At 46.1% G+C, this 26090-nt stretch overlaps 1 protein-coding gene across 7 annotated transcripts in view; it reads left to right on the top strand.

The window, feature by feature from the left end:
* TCF7L2 (transcription factor 7 like 2) overlaps positions 1-26090 on the top strand; it is a 197222-nt gene that overhangs the window by 90348 nt on the left and 80784 nt on the right. For all 7 annotated transcript variants that reach the window (XM_075257450.1, XM_075257447.1, XM_075257446.1 and 4 more), the window contains one exon: positions 20217-20300. In XM_075257450.1, the coding sequence (XP_075113551.1) occupies positions 20217-20300 (84 nt within the window). The remainder of the gene's footprint in view (positions 1-20216; positions 20301-26090) is intronic.

Below are 26090 nucleotides of genomic sequence, written 5' to 3'. Positions count from 1 at the left end.
GGAGTAGTATTATAGTAGTTATATTCTTGTACGTAGGAGTAGTATTATAGTAGTTATATTCTTGTATATAGGAGTAGTATTATAGTAGTTATAGTCTTGTACATAGGAGTAGTATAATAGTAGTTATATTCTTGTACATAGGAGCAGTATTATAGTAGTTATATTCTTGTACATAGGAGTAGTATTATAGTAGTTATATTCTTGTATATAGGAGTAGTATTATAGTAGTTATAGTCTTGTACATAGGAGTAGTATTATAGTAGTTATATTCTTGTACATAGGAGCAGTATTATAGTAGTTATATTCTTGTACATAGGAGTAGTATTATAGTAGTTATATTCTTGTATATAGGAGTAGTATTATAGTAGTTATATTCTTGTACGTAGGAGTAGTATTATAGTAGTTATATTCTTGTATATAGGAGTAGTATTATAGTAGTTATAGTCTTGTACATAGGAGTAGTATTATAGTAGTTATATTCTTGTACATAGGAGTAGTATTATAGTAGTAATATTCTTGTACATAGGAGCAGTATTATAGTAGTTATATTCTTGTACATAGGAGTAGTATTATAGTAGTTATATTCCTGTATATAGGAGTAGTATTATAGTAGTTATATTCTTGTACATAGGAGTAGTATTATAGTAGTTATATTCTTGTACATAGGAGTAGTATTATAGTAGTTATATTCTTGTACATAGGAGTAGTATAATAGTAGTTATATTCTTGTACATAGGAGTAGTATTATAGTAGTTATATTCTTGTACATAGGAGTAGTATTATAGTAGTTATATTCTTGTACATAGGAGTAGTATTATAGTAGTAATATTCTTGTACATAGGAGCAGTATTATAGTAGTTATATTCTTGTACATAGGAGTAGTATTATAGTAGTTATATTCCTGTATATAGGAGTAGTATTATAGTAGTTATATTCTTGTACATAGGAGTAGTATTATAGTAGTTATATTCTTGTACATAGGAGTAGTATTATAGTAGTTATATTCTTGTACATAGGAGTAGTATAATAGTAGTTATATTCTTGTACATAGGAGTAGTATTATAGTAGTTATATTCTTGTACATAGGAGTAGTATTATAGTAGTTATATTCTTGTACATAGGAGTAGTATTATAGTAGTTATATTCTTGTACATAGGAGTAGTATTATAGTAGTTATATTCTTGTACATAGGAGTAGTATTATAGTAGTTATATTCTTGTACATAGGAGGTAGTATTATAGTAGTTATATTCTTGTACATAGGAGTAGTATTATAGTAGTTATATTCTTGTACATAGGAGTAGTATTATAGTAGTTATATTCTTGTACATAGGAGTAGTATTATAGTAGTTATATCCTTGTACATAGGAGGTAGTATTATAGTAGTTATATTCTTGTACATAGTAGTATTATAGTAGTTATATTCTTGTACATAGGAGTAGTATTATAGTAGTTATATTCTTGTACATAGGAGTAGTATTATAGTAGTTATATTCTTGTACATAGGAGTAGTATTATAGTAGTTATATTCTTGTACATAGTAGTATTATAGTAGTTATATTCTTGTACATAGGAGTAGTATTATAGTAGTTATATTCTTGTACATAGGAGTAGTATTATAGTAGTTATATTCTTGTACATAGGAGGTAGTATTATAGTAGTTATATTCTTGTACATAGGAGTAGTATTATAGTAGTTATATCCTTGTACATAGGAGGTAGTATTATAGTAGTTATATTCTTGTACATAGTAGTATTATAGTAGTTATATTCTTGTACATAGGAGTAGTATTATAGTAGTTATATTCTTGTACATAGGAGTAGTATTATAGTAGTTATATTCTTGTACATAGGAGTAGTATTATAGTAGTTATATTCTTGTACATAGGAGTAGTATTATAGTAGTTATATTCTTGTATATAGGGGTAGTATTATAGTAGTTATATTCTTGTACATAGGAGGTAGTATTATAGTAGTTATATTCTTGTACATAGGAGTAGTATTATAGTAGTTATATTCTTGTACATAGGAGTAGTATTATAGTAGTTATATCCTTGTACATAGGAGTAGTATTATAGTAGTTATATTCTTGTACATAGGAGTAGTATTATAGTAGTTATATTCTTGTATATAGGGGTAGTATTATAGTAGTTATATTCTTGTACATAGGAGTAGTATTATAGTAGTTATATTCTTGTACATAGGAGTAGTATTATAGTAGTTATATTCTTGTACATAGGAGGTAGTATTATAGTAGTTATATTCTTGTACATAGGAGTAGTATTATAGTAGTTATATTCTTGTACATAGTAGTAGTATTATAGTAGTTATATTCTTGTACATAGGAGCAGTATTATAGTAGTTATATTCTTGTACATAGGAGCAGTATTATAGTAGTTATATTCTTGTACATAGGAGTAGTATTATAGTTGTTAGATTCCTGTACATAGGTGGGATGTCTATTCCATGTAACCAGTCTCGCGCCCCTCGTGTCTTCAGTCTTATGGCCCCAGGCAATGGCCGATTTTGTGCATTAGGTCAGCACTGCCCCGGACTGATGAATCTCATTGACTGATTGAGGGATCGGTTGTTGCTTCCAGGACAGACTGACAGGTAACAAATTAGGATTAGCCGCAGGGTTAAATCCCCCGATACAGAGAGCCAGGTGCGTCAGGTGTAAGATCTGCTGCCAAGTGAAATACTTCATGTGCAGGAACCCTCCAGCTATCACAGAACGCTGCGCTGATGACCCCCCAGTAGGCGACCGGTGAGGAGAAGACTTGTTGAGTGGAAATGGAGAAATACTCCTTAATTTAGTAATTTCCCAAAATCCATTATTTCCTAGTCAGGTATAAAACCAAATCTCCTGACCAGTCACTGCATGGCAGCAAGGGGCTAACACTGCAGCGATGGAGCCTGGGGTATAAATCCCAACAAGGACAACATCTGTAACGAACTTGTATGTTCTTCCCAGAGTTTCCTCCCACACTCCAAAGACATACTGATAGATCACTCTGAGTACATGTAATGTAGTAGATGTCACCGGCAGTCCTATGTAATGTAGTAGATCTCACCGGCAGTCCTATGTAATGTAGTAGATGTCACCGGCAGTCCTATGTAATGTAGTAGATGTCACTGGCAGTCCTATGTAATGTAGTAGATGTCACTGGCAGTCCTATGTAATATAGTAGATGTCACCGGCAGTCCTATGTAATGTAGTAGATGTCACCTGCAGTCCTATGTAATGTAGTAGATGTCACCGGCAGTCCTATGTAATGTAGTAGATGTCACCGGCAGTCCTATGTAATGTAGTAGATGTCACCTGCAGTCCTATGTAATATAGTAGATGTCACCGGCAGTCCTATGTAATGTAGTAGATGTCACCTGCAGTCCTATGTAATGTAGTAGATGTCACCTGCAGTCCTATGTAATGTAGTAGATGTCACCGGCAGTCCTATGTAATGTAGTAGATGTCACCGGCAGTCCTATGTAATGTAGTAGATGTCACCGGCAGTCCTATGTAATGTAGTAGATGTCACCGGCAGTCCTATGTAATGTAGTAGATGTCACCGGCAGTCCTATGTAATGTAGTAGATGTCACCGGCAGTCCTATGTAATGTAGTAGATGTCCCCGGCAGTCCTATGTAATGTAGTAGATGTCACCGGCAGTCCTATGTAATGTAGTAGATGTCACCGGCAGTCCTATGTAATGTAGTAGATGTCACCGGCAGTCCTATGTAATGTAGTAGATGTCACCGGCAGTCCTATGTAATGTAGTAGATGTCCCCGGCAGTCCTATGTAATGTAGTAGATGTCACCGGCAGTCCTATGTAATGTAGTAGATGTCACCGGCAGTCCTATGTAATGTAGTAGATGTCACCGGCAGTCCTATGTAATGTAGTAGATGTCACCGGCAGTCCTATGTAATGTAGTAGATGTCACCGGCAGTCCTATGTAATGTAGTAGATGTCACCGGCAGTCCCATGTAACAGTCTCCTCTTGCTGTATTAGATAATAGTATCATTAGACATCACTTTCCTCCCTGGGGCTTATTTGCATTGCGTTCTCCGGTTTGGCCCATACGGGGTCTTTGGCGCTGGGTGGTCCTGGTTTCTGCAGCGGTGGCCCCTGGCCTGTGTCTATGGAGGGGCTCTGAGTCTATGGGAATCTTGTGTAAATCCTGGGTCGTATTGTCAGGGGAGTAATTAGTGTATAATCCGCTGCCGCCGGGATCCTTCCTAATGAGCGGCGTCTTCTGGTGACATTTCTGCATCGTCTCCTGTAACAGATGCTGAGAACATGTAACACACGTGTGCTCATCCTGTGCTGCAGGCGTGTGTCATGTGTCTGTAGTAACAGCGGATAATGAGAGTTGTATTGCACATGGCGGATGATGGGGGGGGGGGGGGGTTTCGGGATACCGTTACCGATCTTTGTGCCAGCATTTTGTCGCCATCAGATTCTTCAATGTCTCTTTGTCACTTCCCGGATGTTCGGACCTCGCTTGTCACTTTTTGACAATCCCAGCAGAAGGGGGCGCTGTCACGTCCGGTCTTGGCCTGCGGCAGATGTATGACGGACGTGCGGCATTCTCCTATACGAGGACGCTCATTACCATAAATGTCGCCATGATGGGAGATTTGGAATGTTCCATAGTGAGGAGCGGGGGGGGTGACTCCGTCTGCGTGTTTCGTCACGGCGGCTCATTATTTTGCGCTTGCTCCTGATGGCTTTGGTGTAACTCTTACCTATGCACGTCTGTTTTCTGGAGCTTGTGGCCACGATTTTCCCGTCTATCACAGGCTGCTGGGCTAAGAGCGGGACTTTCCCTCACCGCACTCCCAGCCTTTGATCTCTTTCCTTTGGAGGTAACATCAAAAGGACGGCGGGGAAAGACAGCCAGCTCTATGAAGTTCAGCGCTCAACTTAATAGCTTGACGGAGCGGCGGCTGCATTGCTGAAACTGCAGTAAACAGCCATTTAATTTCCAGCAAAATGCACCGTTGCTGAATTGCGCGGCCCCCCCCCCTCCCCCTCCCTCTTATTTTGGAGTCTGGCATTAAATATTCCTTCAGATTTGTCCACGTTCATTCATTAGTTTAATGACTCCTGGTTTACACGTTGCGACTCGGCTCTGGGTTTTCCAGGGTCGGTAATTGCAATGTTGATTTAACATTGGAAAGAAATACCTGAAGCGCGTGGAGCGGCGGCGGTGGCGTATCTGAACAAATCCGGGGCCGACGTGGACAGCTCAGGGGCCAATGAGTTGACATACTCACCTCTGCAGTAACACCTTCAGGCCTGACTAGAGCAGCTGTCACTGACCTCACTGACAGCCACTCCATTATCTGACGTCACTGACAGCCACTCCATTATCTGACATCACTGACAGCCGCTCCATTATCTGACATCACTGACAGCCGCTCCATTATCTGACCTCACTGACAGCCGCTCCATTATCTGACCTCACTGACAGCCGCTCCATTATCTGACGTCACTGACAGCCGCTCCATTATCTGACATCACTGACAGCCGCTCCATTATCTGACCTCACTGACAGCCGCTCCATTATCTGACATCACTGACAGCCGCTCCATTATCTGACATCACTGACAGCCGCTCCATTATCTGACCTCACTGACAGCCGCTCCATTATCTGACATCACTGACAGCCGCTCCATTATCTGACCTCACTGACAGCCGCTCCATTATCTGACATCACTGACAGCCGCTCCATTATCTGACCTCACTGACAGCCGCTCCATTATCTGACCTCACTGACAGCCGCTCCATTATCTGACCTCACTGACAGCCGCTCCATTATCTGACCTCACTGACAGCCGCTCCATTATCTGACATCACAGACAGCCGCTCCGTTATCTGACGTCACTGACAGCCGCTCCGTTATCTGACCTCACTGACAGCCGCTCCGTTATCTGACCTCACTGACAGCCACTCCATTATCTGACATCACTGACAGCCGCTCCATTATCTGACATCACTGACAGCCGCTCCATTATCTGACCTCACTGACAGCCGCTCCATTATCTGACATCACTGACAGCCGCTCCATTATCTGACATCACTGACAGCCGCTCCATTATCTGACATCACTGACAGCCGCTCCATTATCTGACATCACTGACAGCCGCTCCATTATCTGACATCACTGACAGCCGCTCCATTATCTGACATCACTGACAGCCGCTCCATTATCTGACATCACTGACAGCCGCTCCATTATCTGACATCACTGACAGCCGCTCCATTATCTGACATCACTGACAGCCGCTCCATTATCTGACATCACTGACAGCCGCTCCATTATCTGACATCACTGACAGCCGCTCCATTATCTGACAGCCGCTCCATTATCTGACATCACTGACAGCCGCTCTATTATCTGACGTCACTGACAGCCGCTCCATTATCTGACAGCCGCTCCATTATCTGACATCACTGACAGCCGCTCCATTATCTGACATCACTGACAGCCGCTCCATTATCTGACATCACTGACAGCCGCTCCATTATCTGACAGCCGCTCCATTATCTGACATCACTGACAGCCGCTCCATTATCTGATACCACTTCCGGTTTTCTGTCCTATGTGTTCCTCTTCTGCCACTGTGACAACCCGTCAGCTCTGCAGTGTTATGTGAAGACAAATTTTATTACCACATTAATTAAAATTTCTACAACTTTCTACTAAACTTTGTGATTCACTTTTTCACTATTGTCAGATCTGCTGTCAGTGACTGAGGACACGCCTGAGTATAATGCGAGGTGGTGCCCTGTATATAGATATTCTGCTGTATATAGATATTCTGCTGTATATAGATATTCCGCTGTATATAGATATTCTGCTGTATATAGATATTCTGCTGTATATAGATATTCTGCTGTATATAGCGCTCTCAGGCTCGGTGCACAGCTGCGTTGTAGTCCGATTCTGCCACAGATTTCTCCGAAAATTGATGGGGAGATAAGTCTTCCCCATTATAGTCTATGGAGTCCGCCACTGCCCACTGGTAACTGCTTTCAGGTCCCCGGTGGACACACAGTGATAGAGAGACCAGTGCAAGTGTGAACCCGAGCCTCAGCTGAGAAGTTGTTACAGTTGCGTCTAGTCTGGACAATGCTCTGTGAGCTCTGCAGCCTGGACTAATACATTGCAGAAAACTATTACACAGATAGTCCTGCGCTCAGGTAAGAAATGGAGTCTGTTGTATCCAGTCTAGACAATGCTCTGTGAGCTCAACGGCTTGGACTACAGACTGATACATTGTAGCAGAAAGGTTTGTGCAGCAGCTGCTGATGTGTTCCGCTCAGGTTATGTTCACACCTGCCTCAGATTCGGGTAATCCGTCCCCCGCTCTGCACGCAGGACTTTTCTGTCTATTCTGCACTTTTTGGGCAGAGATCTGGCGGACTCCATTAGAGTTTATAGGGGCCGCAGGTTTCTGTCAGCAATCACTTTTTAGGTGGATTGGGTTTCTGTTTTTTGGGTGCCCAAGCTGATCTGAAGAATAGAAACCAGGTGCAGGAGTGACGCTAGAGACACACAGCATTGTCTAATCTGGATACAATCCGATCCAAGAGATTGTGTGCACCCGGAGCAGCGCTCACCCCGCACCCCCGTCATCTTGAGCAGATGATCTGATATAAGGGAAAGGCATCAATATGGAAAACCCCTCTAAAATCTCCATGAGAGGAAAGAGTTTGGAAGTCTTGGAATTGTCCCATGTTGCAGGTGGTTGGTTGCGGTGTGACTAGAGTATAACTATAGAGCTCTGTGTGTCTCGGTTCTGCTTCTGTTCTCTTTCTGCACATCGTAGTGATATTGTGGATTATCAGATGCCGGATGGCAGGACGTTCACTGTATATACATATATATATATATATATATACTGAGTGGAGCGTATATTGTCCTCCATGCTGAATCAAATATTTCTTTGTATCAGGCCGGTGTCCATGAGGGTCCTATACAACGCTGACACATCGGACCCACTAGGGCGGCGCCACCAACCTATCAGTTCTTGTGTATTTGGCAAGGACACCGCATGTTCATTGAATCTCATTGTCACATGTAAATCTCAGCGACGAGCAAATCATTTACTTTATTATTTCTTACACCAGAGCTGTATTCATAATTCTACTCATTTACTGATAGATGAACAAAGTCAGTTCTCACCACTACACCCGGCTGGTACAGAGCAATGTAGTATAGTGGGGAAATATGGCCGTGCACATACATAATAGGAACATATAAACAGATAGGAAGTCTAGTTATGGTTACAAGGCGTTGTAGAAAATAGTAATAGCCCCAGAAATTCCAGAAACTCGATGTGGTGTCAGAATCTCACACAACTATAAGCGAGCTGCCAGCACCATAGAGGTTACAGTATCTGCGATCACCAGCGTACTGTGTACATACATTACATTACTTATCCTGTATTATACCCCAGAGCTGCGCTCACTATTCTGCTGGTACAGTCACTGTGTACATACATTACATTACTTATCCTGTATTATACTCCAGAGCTGCGCTCACTATTCTGCTGGTACAGTCACTGTGTACATACATTACATTACTTATCCTGTATTATACTCCAGAGCTGCGCTCACTATTCTGCTGGTACAGTCACTGTGTACATACATTACATTACTTATCCTGTATTATACTCCAGAGCTGTGCTCACTATTCTGCTGGTGTAGTCACTGTGTACATACATTACTTATCCTGTATTATACCCCAGAGCTGCGCTCACTATTCTGCTGGTACAGTCACTGTGTACATACATTACATTACTTATCCTGTATTATACCCCAGAGCTGTGCTCACTATTCTGCTGGTACAGTCACTGTGTACATACATTACATTACTTATCCTGTATTATACCCCAGAGCTGCGCTCACTATTCTGCTGGTACAGTCACCGTGTACATACATTACATTACTTATCCTGTATTATACCCCAGAGCTGCGCTCACTATTCTGCTGGTACAGTCACTGTGTACATACATTACATTACTTATCCTGTATTATACTCCAGAGCTGTGCTCACTATTCTGCTGGTACAGTCACTATGTACATACATTACATTACTTATCCTGTATTATACTCCAGAGCTGCGCTCACTATTCTGGTGGTACAGTCACTGTGTACATACATTACATTACTTATCCTGTATTATACCCCAGAACTGCGCTCACTATTCTGCTGGTACAGTCACTGTGTACATACATTACATTACTTATCCTGTATTATACTCCAGAGCTGCGCTCACTATTCTGCTGGTGCAGTCACTGTGTACATACATTACATTACTTATCCTGTATTATACCCCAGAGCTGCGCTCACTATTCTGCTGGTGCAGTCACTGTGTACATACATTACATTACTTATCCTGTATTATACTCCAGAGCTGCGCTCACTATTCTGCTGGTACAGTCACTGTGTACATACATTACATTACTTATCCTGTATTATACTCCAGAGCTGCGCTCACTATTCTGCTGGTACAGTCACTGTGTACATACATTACATTACTTATCCTGTATTATACTCCAGAGCTGCGCTCACTATTCTGCTGGTGCAGTCACTGTGTACATACATTACATTACTTATCCTGTATTATACCCCAGAGCTGCGCTCACTATTCTGCTGGTGCAGTCACTGTGTACATACATTACATTACTTATCCTGTATTATACTCCAGAGCTGCGCTCACTATTCTGCTGGTGCAGTCACTGTGTACATACATTACATTACTTATCCTGTATTATACTCCAGAGCCGCACTCACTATTCTGCTGGTACAGTCACTGTGTACATACATTACATTACTTATCCTGTATTATACTCCAGAGCTGCGCTCACTATTCTGCTGGTACAGTCACTGTGTACATACATTACATTACTTATCCTGTATTATACTCCAGAGCTGCGCTCACTATTCTGCTGGTGCAGTCACTGTGTACATACATTACATTACTTATCCTGTATTATACTCCAGAGCTGCGCTCACTATTCTGCTGGTGCAGTCACTGTGTACATACATTACATTACTTATCCTGTATTATACCCCAGAGCTGCGCTCACTATTCTGCTGGTGCAGTCACTGTGTACATACATTACATTACTTATCCTGTATTATACCCCAGAGCTGCGCTCACTATTCTGCTGGTGCAGTCACTGTGTACATACATTACATTACTTATCCTGTATTATACTCCAGAGCTGCGCTCACTATTCTGCTGGTACAGTCACTGTGTACATACATTACATTACTTATCCTGTATTATACTCCAGAGCTGCGCTCACTATTCTGCTGGTACAGTCACTGTGTACATACATTACATTACTTATCCTGTATTATACTCCAGAGCTGCGCTCACTATTCTGCTGGTGCAGTCACTGTGTACATACATTACATTACTTATCCTGTATTATACTCCAGAGCTGCGCTCACTATTCTGCTGGTGCAGTCACTGTGTACATACATTACTTATCCTGTATTATACTCCAGAGCTGCGCTCACTATTCTGCTGGTGCAGTCACTGTGTACATACATTACATTACTTATCCTGTATTATACCCCAGAGCTGCGCTCACTATTCTGCTGGTACAGTCACTGTGTAGATACATTACATTACTTATCCTGTATTATACTCCAGAGCTGCGCTCACTATTCTGCTGGTGCAGTCACCGTGTACATACATTACATTACTTATCCTGTATTATACTCCAGAGCTGCGCTCACTATTCTGCTGGTACAGTCACTGTGTACATACATTACATTACTCATCCTGTATTATACTCCAGAGCTGCGCTCACTATTCTGCTGGTACAGTCACTGTGTACATACATTACTCATCCTGTATTATACTACAGAGCTGCGCTCACTATTCTGCTGGTACAGTCACTGTGTACATACATTACATTACTCATCCTGTATTATACTCCAGAGCTGCGCTCACTATTCTGCTGGTACAGTCACTGTGTACATACATTACTCATCCTGTATTATACTCCAGAGCTGCGCTCACTATTCTGCTGGTACAGTCACTGTGTACATACATTACATTACTTATCCTGTATTATACTCCAGAGCTGCGCTCACTATTCTGCTGGTACAGACACTGTGTACATACATTACATTACTTATCCTGTATTATACTCCAGAGCTGCGCTCACTATTCTGCTGGTACAGTCACTGTGTACATACATTACATTACTTATCCTGTATTATACTGCAGAGCTGCGTTCACTATTCTGCTGGTGCAGTCACTGTGTACATACATTACATTACTTATCCTGTATTATACCCCAGAGCTGCGCTCACTATTCTGCTGGTGCAGTCACTGTGTACATACATTACATTACTTATCCTGTATTATACTCCAGAACTGCGCTCACTATTCTGCTGGTACAGTCACTGTGTACTTACATTACTTTACTTATCCTGTATTATACTCCAGAGCTGCGCTCACTATTCTGCTGGTACAGTCACTGTGTACTTACATTACTTTACTTATCCTGTATTATACTCCAGAGCTGCGCTCACTATTCTGCTGGTGCAGTCACTGTGTACATACATTACATTACTTATCCTGTATTATACCCCAGAGCTGCGCTCACTATTCTGCTGGTGCAGTCACTGTGTACATACATTACATTACTTATCCTGTATTATACTCCAGAGCTGCGCTCACTATTCTGCTGGTGCAGTCACTGTGTACATACATTACATTACTTATCCTGTATTATACTCCAGAGCTGCGCTCACTATTCTGCTGGTACAGTCACTGTGTACATACATTACATTACTTATCCTGTATTATACTCCAGAGCTGCGCTCACTATTCTGCTGGTGCAGTCACTGTGTACATACATTACATTACTTATCCTGTATTATACTCCAGAGCTGCACTCACTATTCTGCTGGTACAGTCACTGTGTACATACATTACATTACTTATCCTGTATTATACTCCAGAGCTGCGCTCACTATTCTGCTGGTACAGTCACTGTGTACATACATTACATTACTTATCCTGTATTATACTCCAGAGCTGCGCTCACTATTCTGCTGGTGCAGTCACTGTGTACATACATTACATTACTTATCCTGTATTATACTCCAGAGCTGCGCTCACTATTCTGCTGGTGCAGTCACTGTGTACATACATTACATTACTTATCCTGTATTATACCCCAGAGCTGCGCTCACTATTCTGCTGGTGCAGTCACTGTGTACATACATTACATTACTTATCCTGTATTATACTCCAGAGCTGCGCTCACTATTCTGCTGGTACAGTCACTGTGTACATACATTACATTACTTATCCTGTATTATACTCCAGAGCTGCGCTCACTATTCTGCTGGTGCAGTCACTGTGTACATACATTACATTACTTATCCTGTATTATACTCCAGAGCTGCGCTCACTATTCTGCTGGTACAGTCACTGTGTACATACATTACATTACTTATCCTGTATTATACTCCAGAGCTGCGCTCACTATTCTGCTGGTACAGTCACTGTGTACATACATTACATTACTTATCCTGTATTATACTCCAGAGCTGCGCTCACTATTCTGCTGGTGCAGTCACTGTGTACATACATTACATTACTTATCCTGTATTATACTCCAGAGCTGCGCTCACTATTCTGCTGGTGCAGTCACTGTGTACATACATTACATTACTTATCCTGTATTATACTCCAGAGCTGCGCTCACTATTCTGCTGGTACAGTCACTGTGTACATACATTACATTACTTATCCTGTATTATACTCCAGAGCTGCGCTCACTATTCTGCTGGTGCAGTCACTGTGTACATACATTACATTACTTATCCTGTATTATACTCCAGAGCTGCGCTCACTATTCTGCTGGTGCAGTCACTGTGTACATACATTACTTATCCTGTATTATACTCCAGAGCTGCGCTCACTATTCTGCTGGTGCAGTCACTGTGTACATACATTACATTACTTATCCTGTATTATACCCCAGAGCTGCGCTCACTATTCTGCTGGTACAGTCACTGTGTAGATACATTACATTACTTATCCTGTATTATACTCCAGAGCTGCGCTCACTATTCTGCTGGTGCAGTCACCGTGTACATACATTACATTACTTATCCTGTATTATACTCCAGAGCTGCGCTCACTATTCTGCTGGTACAGTCACTGTGTACATACATTACATTACTCATCCTGTATTATACTCCAGAGCTGCGCTCACTATTCTGCTGGTACAGTCACTGTGTACATACATTACTCATCCTGTATTATACTCCAGAGCTGCGCTCACTATTCTGCTGGTACAGTCACTGTGTACATACATTACATTACTTATCCTGTATTATACTCCAGAGCTGCGCTCACTATTCTGCTGGTACAGACACTGTGTACATACATTACATTACTTATCCTGTATTATACTCCAGAGCTGCGCTCACTATTCTGCTGGTACAGTCACTGTGTACATACATTACATTACTTATCCTGTATTATACTGCAGAGCTGCGCTCACTATTCTGCTGGTGCAGTCACTGTGTACATACATTACATTACTTATCCTGTATTATACCCCAGAGCTGCGCTCACTATTCTGCTGGTGCAGTCACTGTGTACATACATTACATTACTTATCCTGTATTATACTCCAGAGCTGCGCTCACTATTCTGCTGGTACAGTCACTGTGTACTTACATTACTTTACTTATCCTGTATTATACTCCAGAGCTGCGCTCACTATTCTGCTGGTACAGTCACTGTGTACTTACATTACTTTACTTATCCTGTATTATACTCCAGAGCTGCGCTCACTATTCTGCTGGTACAGTCACTGTGTACTTACATTACTTTACTTATCCTGTATTATACTCCAGAGCTGCGCTCACTATTCTGCTGGTGCAGTCACTGTGTACATACAATACATTACTTATCCTGTATTATACTCCAGAGCTGCACTCACTATTCTGCTGGTACAGTCACTGTGTACATACATTACATTACTTATGCTGTATTATACCCCAGAGCTGCGCTCACTATTCTGCTGGTACAGTCACTGTGTACATACATTACATTACTTATCCTGTATTATACTCCAGAGCTGCGCTCACTATTCTGCTGGTGCAGTCACTGTGTACATACATTACATTACTTATCCTGTATTATACTCCAGAGCTGCGCTCACTATTCTGCTGGTGCAGTCACTGTTGGGGTGTTGAGTGCTGCTCTGTCTGGTCACTGCTGGTACTACAGGTTGGAGTCTTGGTTCCTGACAGTGTACGCAGCTCTCCTGCACGTTGTGCTCTGTCTATTGTTCCTCTCCGGGGACTGATATTTATGTAACACGCTATTACTAATGACACTTTCTCGCTCCTTCCGCTTCTCTTAGAACTTTCTCTCGGTTCATGTTGTTGCTTAGAGAAACATGAAAGGTGTGAACATGACCTCTCTTTAGACTCCTGTTGATTGGGTGTAGCGGCGCCGCGCACTCCTGAATGACTCTTACTAGGGGAGGTTTTGACTCTCTTTCGCTCCTCGTAGTTCACGTTTCCTCCTCTTTGTGATGAGTGACAGGACGCGGAGCCCTGCGGGGGCGACTCTCACAATGTCTTGCTCCGGAGCTCAGTTACGACCACGGATTTGGCTGGAGGCGCTCTGGTCCTCAGGCCTCCCCATCTCCCGCAGGTGAACGCCTCGGGCTCATCGCGCTGTCCGCACCTCCTCTCACCCTGTTTCTATGACCCTGTTTAACCCTTCAATAACCAGAGATGGAAATGAAGTTGTAATGAAGAGAGAGACAGCTGTGAATCCATGCACACTTCTCATATAGCGCCCCCTACTGGACTGGGCCCAGAGGCTTATACTTCTGTCTTCCGATTCCTCCCCCTTGTCTTCGGGATTAGGCCGCAACCTCTGCTGGAGTCACAACCGTATCGTAGTCGTAGTCAGCGCTGTAAGAGAGTCGGATCTTTAAGAACTTTTCACAATTCCATTTGATACTTTCTTAAAGGGGATGTCCCGTGTACCTGGAGGGTGAAATCTCCTAAGACATGACTGTAAGGTCAGACGACACTCGCTGGGTTTGTAGTCTGTTGCCATTGAGACCAATCAGTTGTATAAACGTCATCATTAAGGGTTTAGAGTTATTTATTTACTAATTTCCAGTCTTGTTTCTTTGTAACAATTAGCAGATGATTCGTCTCCTGTCCCCTCGGGCTCTTCTTAGGTCCTGGCTCTTACTAAGCAGATTTCAGAGCCCGACCCGTCAGGGGCCTGAATGTTATGGCCCCCCCACCCCTCGCCCTGGCACTGTTATGATGTGGTTGCCTGGCAGCGGCTGCAGCGGGTCGCACATGTGCCCGATCACTTCCCAGTAATGTGCGGAATTCCTGTGACCCGGGAAGAATTCCACATTCCGGCAGCGCTGAGTGACACGCCGGGAAATCTTAATGGCCCCGTCTTAATCCGCTCCGTCCTCCTCAGCCGGCTGCAACTTAATGTCATAACGGATAAACATTTCACACCCGAGACCCCCCCAGTCCAGGACCCCCTCCCCAATCCAGGACCCCCTCCCCAATCCAGGACCCCCTCCCCAATCCAGGACCCCCCCCCCCCAATCCAGGACCCCCTCCCCAATCCAGGACCCCCCCCCAATCCAGGACCCCCTCCCCAATCCAGGACCCCCCCCCAATCCAGGACCCCCTCCCCAATCCAGGATCCCCCCCCCCAATCCAGGACCCCCTCCCCAATCCAGGACCCCCCCCCCAATCCAGGTCCCCCTCCCCAATCCAGGACCCCCTCCCCAATCCAGGACCCCCTCCCCAATCCAGGACCCCCCCAATCCAGGACCCCCTCCCCAATCCAGGACCCCCTCCCCAATCCAGGACCTCCCCAATCCAGGACCCCCCCCAATCCAGGACCCCCTCCCCAATCCAGGACCCCCCCCCCAATCCAGGACCCCCTCCCCAATCCAGGACCCCCTCCCCAATCCAGGAACCCCCCCCAATCCAGGACCCCCTCCCCAATCCAGGATCCCCCCCCCCAATCCAGGACCCCCTCCCCAATCCAGGACCCCCCCCCCAATCCAGGTCCCCCTCCCCAATCCAGGACCCCCTCCCCAATCCAGGACCCCCCCAATCCAGGACCCCCTCCCCAATCCAGGACCCCTCCCCCAATCCAGGACCCCCCCTCCAATCCAGGACCCCCTCCCCAATCCAGGACCCCTCCCCCAATCCAGGACCCCCTCCCCAATCCAGGAGCCCCTCCCCAAATCAATCCCCCCTCCCTCCTTACACCCAGTGTTTGCCTATAGCATCACATATTCCGGGGTACAGGAGCCGACGTCCGCCATGTTTAAGAATCCGACCTGATAATTCGGCACAAATCAAATCGTTACGTCTGTGTTCACATCAGCGTCTCCGTTCCGAACAGACGCCGCACGGACGCCATTATAGGATTGTCCATTATTAGACGATACGGTTTTACCTATTCCTCTGGTCGTCGTAGTCACGGCGGTCAGGACACGGTCTCGGTAGTCTCATAGCCGGGACGTGAAGACGTTTCCGCCCGATCCCTTTATTGGTTTTATTCTATAAAATATTGATTGACCGCGATATAATTCTAGAGGTTTCCTTCATATTGTGAAAAGTGGATTTCCACGTTGCGATATTGCGCACAAGGCGAGGAGTAGTCGCTTATGATCTCCGCGCTGTAGACGGTCTGGTGGCGAGGAATCACATGATCACGTCACGTGTCGCCGTCCTTTCTGGATCAGCATTCAATCCTTTTATGACCAAAAATTCACCAAATTGCGCACATCGTGGAATCGGGTAACGTCGCCCTTTATTGTGGAGGATTTTCCGCGCTCTTCTTTGCGTTACGATACCATCCGCTTCCTAGTATGGCGGCTACACCTGTTACGTTGTACATGGCCGGATCTCTTACATGCAGTCTCCTTAGGATACATTGTTGCGCACTGTCTTGGATACATTGTATCACTTATTGCCCCAGTAATGTATCAGTTTCGGGCGCTGTTACTACTTCACCCACCGTCCTCTCTGCGTCTGTTACGAGTCGCCATCGTTTGTATTGTGTTTTGTGGTGAGAAGCCCCGGGGCGATGGGGGGTGATGAGGGGGTGATGAGGGGGCTATACATGGGCCCCCCTTCTCATACACATCTGGTTCCAGTATCCATGCAGATCCATAGACTGGGGTGTGGGAGCGAAGCTGCGAATGTCATTCCTGCACAATTACTAGTGAAATCAGATCCGGCAGAAAGGTGTTTGGCGGCCGCGCCCTGGAGAGCGACATTCTAGCGCACAATACAGCGGAATGTACAGAATTACCTGGTACTGCTCAATATTCACCCGTACGCAGGAATGTGCGCCCTTATTATATAGGGATTTATACAAACCTATACAATACATGGCAATGTGAGATACTGCGGAGAGGACTGCTCAGGGGTCATACAGTCGTGTTACAGCGCCCCCGATGGACAGGAGAAGAAAGGCAGATCACACATCCTAGTGCACAGAGGATTTCAGGAGAGCAGTGTGCTTATCTTATAGGAGGTCAGAGGGTGAGAGTTACATAGTGGAGGAGCAGGGTCACAGCAGTACAGAGTATTTCAGGAGAGCAGTGTGCTGATCTTATAGAGGAGGTCACAGGGTGAGAGTTACATAGTGGGAGGAGCAGGGTCACAGCAGCACAGAGTATTTCAGGAGAGCAGTGTGCTGATCTTATAGAGGAGGTCACAGGGTGAGAGTTACATAGTGGGAGGAGCAGGGTCACAGCAGTACAGAGTATGTCAGGAGAGCAGTGTACTGCTACTATAGGAGGTCACAGGGTGAGAGTTACATAGTGGGAGGAGCCAGGTCCCCAGCAGCACAGAGTATTTCAGGAGAGCAGTGTGCTGATCTTATAGAGGAGGTCACAGGGTGAGAGAGTTACATAGTGGAGGAGCAAAGTCCTCAGCAGTACAGAGTATTTCAGGAGAGCAGTGTGCTGATCTTATAGAGGAGGTCACAGGGTGAGAGTTACATAGTGGAGGCGCAGGGTCACAGCAGTACAGAGTATTTCAGGAGAGCAGTGTGCTGATCTTATAGAGGTCAGAGGGCGAGAGTTACATAGTGGGAGGAGCAGGGTCACAGCAGTACAGAGTATGTCAGGAGAGCAGTGTGCTGATCTTATAGAGGTCAGAGGGCGAGAGTTACATAGTGGGAGGAGCAGGGTCACAGCAGTACAGAGTATGTCAGGAGAGCAGTGTACTGCTACTATAGGAGGTCACAGGGTGAGAGTTACATAGCAGCAGGAGCCAGTTCCCAGCAGGACAGAGTGTTTCAGGACAGTGCTGATCTTGTCGGATGCTGGCAGTTTTGGGCACGTGTCCTGGCGATGAATCATTCTGTATATTCAGGAGATGTTGGGTGTCTGTGTAGTGTTGCTTTGTATTTGTCTGTTCCACAGCTGAGGTGTTGGCGCAGGGGCAGAGCGGCGGGGAGGACTGACATGTGAAGGTATTTGCCTGTATTGCGCGCCGTGGGCTTCTCTGTGGCATCTGGATTCATTTAGCTCTCCCGGCAGTAGGGCTGAGTCTCATATCCGCCAGCCCGTAATGTTATATAGCCAATGATCCTGTTCTGTCTTAATGTAATTGAAAATTATGCGCGTTGTAGAGTCTGAGCGCTGAAATGTAGACTCGTAAAAATCTGCGGTTCAGGTCGCCTGTGGAGATTGGATTTGGCAGACAATGAAGCTTTTATGTAGAGTAAGAATTACAAACTACCGCCTGGATGGGATATTTGGGGAGCGTCACTGGTGGACCTGCAGACGAGAGGCCAGACGTCTCCGGAGTGACCCCCACACTGTAATCGCACCCTCCACAGGACGCCTCTCCATCATTAATCCGCAGCTCAGCGCAGCCCGATCCTCATCAGCCCAGTCCTAAATAAATCTCCTTGATGTGCGGAATCTGATGAATAATATACAGATCAGAGGTGTAGGGGCGACCGCGCCCTCGCCCGACCCCAGACCTGCGCCCAGGAGCGTGACAGGGCCATAGACTAAATGTAGGGACGGGGATCTGTGTGTAGGGACGGGGATCTGTGTGTAGGGACCGGGATCTGTGTGTTGGGACGGGGATCTGTGTGTAGGGACGGGGATCTGTGTGTAGGGACCGGGATCTGTGTGTTGGGACGGGGATCTGTGTGTAGGGACGGGGATCTGTGTGTAGGGACAGGGATCTGTATGTAGGGACAGGGATCTGTATGTAGGGACAGGGATCTGTATGTAGGGACCGGGATCTGTGTGTAGGGACCGGGATCTGTGTGTAGGGACCGGGATCTGTATATAGGGACAATGATCTGCGTGTAGGGACAGGGATTTGTGTGTAGGGACAGCGATCTGTATGTAGGGACAGCGATCTGTATGTAGGTTGTACTCTGGATATTGGGGGGTTGTACTCTGGATGTTGGGAGGTTGTGCTCTGGATATTGGGGGGTTGTACTCTGGATGTTGGGAGGTTGTACTCTGGATGTTGGGAGGTTGTACTCTGGATGTTGGGAGGTTGTACTCTGGATGTTGGGGGTTGTGCTCTGGATGTTGGGGGTTGTACTCTGGATATTGGGGGTTGTACTCTGGATGTTGGGGGGTTATACTCTGGATGTTGGAGGTTGTGCTCTGGATGTTGGAGGTTGTGCTCTGGATATTGGGGGGTTGTACTCTGGATGTTGGGAGGTTGTACTCTGGATGTTGGGGGGTTGTACACTGGATGTTGGGAGGTTGTGCTCTGGATGTTGGGGGGTTGTACACTGGATGTTGGGGGTTGTGCTCTGGATGTTGGGGGTTGTGCTCTGGATGTTGGGGGTTGTGCTCTGGATGTTGGGGGGGTTGTACTCTGGATGTTGGAGGTGGTACTCTGGATGTTGGGGTTATACTCTGGATGTTGGGGGTTGTACTCTGGATGTTGGGGGGGTTGTACTCTGGATGTTGGGGGTTGTGCTCTGGATGTTGGGGGTTGTGCTCTGGATGTTGGGGGTTGTGCTCTGGATGTTGGGGTTATACTCTGGATGTTGGGGGGGGTTGTACTCTGGATGTTGGGGGCTATACTCTGGATTTCGGGGGTTGTACTCTGTGTATTTCTCCGCTTCTTTGTACTGATGTTTTCTCTCTTCTTCCTGCAGTACCTTCAGATGAAATGGCCGCTGTTGGACGTGCAGAGCAGACAAGCAATGAAGGACGCCAGGTCTCCATCTCCAGGTCACATTGTAAGTCCTCACTCTCTACATCTCTACAGTATATGTTGGCTTCAGTCTGTCGTCCTATATAGGAGGAGATTATAGTGATGGTTGTCTTGTGGCACCGCCGGCGTCCTCTTGTGGCCGGGTCATTGGTGGATTAATGTGTATTGTACATTGTGTATCTTCTCGGTGTGACGTCATCGTTACGTCCTCAGCAACCTCTGGATGACAATATTTGAGGATTTAAGCCCCTCCCACAGTTGCCCCCTGACCCTCACATGAATGCTCTTGTTTTCCCGGTTTTGGGAGTTCGGACTTGCTAAATTTTCCAGGATTATTACCAAAAAATCGGGAAAATCAGTTTTGGAATGACGTCAGCTTTGTCATTAAAGGAAATCTTCAGTCATCACCTTACGTTGCACTCGGGGCGTCCCCTACAGGAGGCAAAACGTAACCACACTGGAAATGACCAAATACAACTGCTTATGGCTTACACAGGCCGCACAATGCTCCGACTCCGGCTCCTGCTCCCGCTGTGGCTTCTTACTGTGGGAGGAGCCTGACTACCACACAACTTACTTATCATGTGACTGCTGTGGGTGGGGCTTAGTTATCATGTGACTTCTGTAGGTGGAGCTTAGTTATCATGTGACTTCTGTAGGTGGAGCTTAGTTGTCACATGACTTCTCTTCATGCCAGTATAGAAAAATCAAAGAGACAGAAAGTAATTGAGTCTGACAACTATTCTCTGATGTGCGACACTCGTTGTCAGGGGGAGAATAGAATAGAGGAGTCTGTATAGAGAACTGTATGTGTGTATATATATATATATACCAGGAGAGCAGGAACGGAGGGGAGTTTGTTACATCACGGATTGTTGCAGCTTGCCCCTCACCAGTCACCCCCTTATACCCCTGACCAGTCACCCCCTTATACCCCTGACCAGTCACCCCCTTATACCCCTGACCAGTCACCCCCTTATACCCCTGACCAGTCACCCCCTTATACCCCTGACCAGTCACCCCCTTATACCCCTGACCAGTCACCCCCTTATACCCCCTCACCAGTCACCCCCTTATACCCCCTCACCAGTCACCCCCTTATACCCCTGACCAGTCACCCCCTTATACCCCTGACCAGTCACCCCCTTATACCCCTGACCAGTCACCCCCTTATACCCCTGACCAGTCACCCCCTTATACCCCTGACCAGTCACCCCCTTATACCCCTGACCAGTCACCCCCTTATACCCCTGACCAGTCACCCCCTTATACCCCTGACCAGTCACCCCCTTATACCCCTGACCAGTCACCCCCTTATACCCCCTCACCAGTCACCCCCTTATACCCCCTCACCAGTCACCCCCTTATACCCCTGACCAGTCACCCCCTTATACCCCTGACCAGTCACCCCCTTATACCCCCTCACCAGTCACCCCCTTATACCCCCTCACCAGTCACCCCCTTATACCCCCTCACCAGTCACCCCCTTATACCCCTGACCAGTCACCCCCTTATAACCTTCACCAGTCACCCCCTTATACCCCTCACCAGTCATTCCCTTGTACCCCTCACCAGTGACCTCCTTGTACCCCTGACCAGTCACCCCCTTATACCCCTCACCAGTCATTCCCTTGTACCCCTCACCAGTGACCTCCTTGTACCCCTGACCAGTCACCCCCTTATACCCCTGACCAGTCACCCCCTTATACCCCCTCACCAGTCACCCCCTTATACCCCTGACCAGTCACCCCCTTATACCCCCTCACCAGTCACCCCCTTATACCCATGACCAGTCACCCCCTTGTACCCCTGACCAGTCACCCCCTTATACCCATGACCAGTCACCCCCTTGTACCCCTGACCAGTCACCCCCTTATAACCTTCACCAGTCACCTCCTTATACTCCTGACCAGTCACTCTCTTGCACCCCTGACCAGTCACCCCCTTGTACCCATGACCAGTCACCCCCTTGTACCCCTGACCAGTCACCCCCTTGTACCCCTGACCAGTCACTCCCTTGCACCCCTCACCAGTCACCCCCTTGTACCCCTGACCAGTCACTCCCTTGTACCCCTCACCAGTCACCCCCTTGTACCCCTGACCAGTCACCCCCTTGTACCCCTGACCAGTCACCCCCTTGTACCCCTCACCAGTCACCCCTTGTACCCCTCACCAGTCACTCCCTTGCACCCCTCACCAGTCACCCCCTTGTACCCCTCACCAGTCACCCCTTGTACCACTCACCAGTCACTCCCTTGTGCCCCTCACCAGTCACTCCCTTGCACCCCTCACCAGTCACCCCCTTGTGCCCCTCACCAGTCACTTCCTTGCACCCCTCACCAGTCACCCCCTTGTACCCCTGACCAGTCACTCCCTTGTACCCCTGACCAGTCACTCCCTTGTGCCCCTCACCAGTCACTCCCTTGTACCCCTGACCAGTCACTCCCTTGTGCCCCTCACCAGTCACTCCCTTGCACCCCTCACCAGTCACCCCCTTGTACCCCTCACCAGTCACTCCCTTGTACCCCTGACCAGTCACTCCCTTGTGCCCCTCACCAGTCACTCCCTTGTACCCCTGATCAGTCACTCCCTTGTGCCCCTCACCAGTCACTCCCTTGTACCCCTGACCAGTCACTCCCTTGTACCCCTCACCAGTCACTCCCTTGTGCCCCTCACCAGTCACTCCCTTGCACCCCTCACCAGTCACTCCCTTGTACCCCTGACCAGTCACTCCCTTGTGCCCCTCACCAGTCACTCCCTTGTACCCCTGACCAGTCACTCCTTTGTACCCCTCACCAGTCACTCCCTTGTACCCCTCACCCGTCACTCCCTTGTGCCCACTCCCCACTGCCAAGTGGTTTATACATGAGATGCAGAGGAAAGAATGACCCTATTATAATGCAAATCTGCTGCTGGCCAAATATCTCCGCAGCAGGTGATCGGATCCTGGACCTGGAGGAACACAAGCGACTTCTTGTTAGAAAATTTTCCCATAAAGGCGACGGCCTTCACTACAAACAAGATCCATAATGAAGTGGTAATGACTGTCGGTGCAGCATTTCCTGCCTCTTAATGACCAGCTCCAGGGGCCGCCGACTGCCGAGACCGAGCCAATCATTAAAATTTTGCCTAAAACGAGTCACATCCTCTCCAGCCGATCGGCAGCTCCAGAACCTGCTCCGCCGGAGGAGAGCCGCTTTTGAAGGCTTCTCTGATGAACCTTGGGCATTTTTAACATTTTAGGCTTCTGACATAGAAATAATTGCAATAAGGCACCGTAATTACCGAGCCGCCCGCGGCCAGGGAGCCGCAGAGAGCGCGGAATCGCCCGTGTGCCCAAGGAGCAAAGCTGGCTGGCGAGGTGCCGGGGTCCGCGAGGTCAGCTGCACATTCTCATTATTGTACTGCTTAAGGTGGAGGAAATTGTGATGCAGGAGTTGTGAGCGCCAGCGCCCGCCTGCCACTTTGTAGCCTTCATGTTCAGTCCTGGTGGCCGCACTCACTTATATGGAACGTTCTGGAGCATCATCTTACCAGAGAGAGTCATTGCTGGCAGTGGTGGAGACATTATGGAGTCCTATACATGAGTGTAATATACTGCAATATATATGGTATCTGTAGTGTAATAATGTGTCCATAGTGTCCTCAGGATTCCATACTGACATGTGATAGAACGTGCTGTATGTACCCCCAATAATAGGGTATGTGATAGATAGATAGATAGATAGATAGATAGATAGATAGATAGATAGATAGGAGATAGATAGATAGATAGATAGATAGATAGATAGATAGATAGGAGATAGATAGATAGATAGATAGATAGATAGATAGATAGATAGATAGGAGATAGATAGATAGATAGATAGATAGATAGATAGATAGATAGGAGATAGATAGATAGATAGATAGGAGATAGATAGATAGATAGGAGATAGATAGATAGATAGATAGATAGATAGATAGATAGATAGATAGATAGATAGGAGATAGATAGATAGATAGATAGATAGATAGGAGATAGATAGATAGATAGATAGATAGATAGGAGATAGATAGATAGATAGATAGATAGATAGATAGGAGATAGATAGATAGGAGATAGATAGATAGATAGATAGATAGATAGATAGATAGATAGATAGGAGATAGATAGATAGATAGATAGATAGGAGATAGATAGATAGATAGATAGATAGATAGATAGATAGATAGGAGATAGATAGATAGATAGATAGATAGATAGGAGATAGATAGATAGATAGATAGATAGATAGATAGATAGGAGATAGATAGATAGATAGATAGATAGATAGATAGATAGGAGATAGATAGATAGATAGATAGATAGATAGATAGATAGGAGATAGATAGATAGGAGATAGATAGAAAGATAGATAGATAGATAGATAGATAGATAGATAGATAGATAGGAGATAGATAGATAGATAGATAGATAGATAGATAGATAGATAGATGAATCTTTTATCTGGATTCTCTAGGCCGGTTCCTGGCTCTTACATCTTGTGGGCGCTGATGAGGATTTCTTGGTTGTTATTCCAGTGTTTTCTCTTATCCGTTTTCTCGGCGTCTCCCATTTGTTGCCTTGTTCTCCACAATCAGATCCGGAAGCTTCTTTTATCTCTTGGGTCTGTAGGAGATGATGTGGATGGTGCGGCTTTGGCTGCTGCTGACCATTGTAGTAGTGTGGTCGGCCACTAGGGGCGCTGCTCTATGACTATTTGTATACATGGACCCTACTAGTTTAGTACCTTCGCTGCCCCCCAGGTTCTTCTATCCCAGGATAGGGGGTCTCCGGTGCAGTATTGCAGTGGTTCTCCCGGAGCCCCCTTTAATCTGCAGTGTTATTGATACAATGTATCGGTGCGGTTGTTCTTTGATACGCGCGGGGTCCTGACAGCTCCTCTCCTCACGCCGCCCTCGCAGCTCCTTGTATTTTGGCTCGGCCGCGGCCTGTATAAATCAGATGGCACTTCTGCTTCTGCTATTAGATTTTGGCAGCGGAGGAAGCGAAGCTTTACTGAAATCCGCGGCAATAGTAATAAATTAGGAGTTTAAGGTGAATGAGCGCGCTGACACTGCGAGGAAAAACAACGTTCACAGCGACTGGAAGTGTGCGAGATGGGGAGCGCGATGGTGCCATGGCCGGTAATGGCCGCCTGACACGATCCCCTCCTCGCCCGGCGGTCTGATCGGCTTACAGCTGCGGTTACTGGGGGTTGTGACTTGCGTCTTTATCCCGTCTTCACCTCTGTTTTATGTCTTGCTATAAATCTCTGTCTTAGAAACTTCTGTAATAGAAAAAAAAATTCCTTTTATTTTGGGGACCAAATTTATTTTTTATTTTTTTTGTAGCTGTGCTGTAGTCACCCGGATCAGACTGACCATATCTGTATCTGTGTTCTGCCGGGCATATAAGAGTCATAGTTTGGGGGTCTCACCCCTGACCCTTCTGGGGGAGGGGGGGGGATCTCAGAGGGTTATTGTGATATAAAACCCTGTAATGCAGCAGAATCTCCCTCGGCTTGGAATGGGATCGGCTGAGATTACGGAGACTATGCCGCGTGACTCGGAGTTGGAGGACACATTTTCTTGGCTTGTATTTCCTGCATGTGATTTCGAGATACACCAGTCTTTTCCTGGCCGGGGTCCCGCATAGCCATGTAGAGGAGCTCCAAGTCTTCTAAGAGATTTTTATGTTCCGGAGGGGGGAGTTGCAAATAACGTCCTGGAAGTAGCAAAATCCAGCGAAACGGCAGAAATTTCTATAGAGAGAGTTAAGCAGCGTTATAAG

This window comes from Leptodactylus fuscus, chromosome 10, assembly GCF_031893055.1.
Source record: "Leptodactylus fuscus isolate aLepFus1 chromosome 10, aLepFus1.hap2, whole genome shotgun sequence".
Classification (NCBI taxonomy): Eukaryota; Metazoa; Chordata; class Amphibia; order Anura; family Leptodactylidae; genus Leptodactylus; species Leptodactylus fuscus.
The sequence above is the reverse complement of the archived record's forward strand: the minus strand, read 5'-3'. Positions and strand labels throughout refer to the sequence as shown.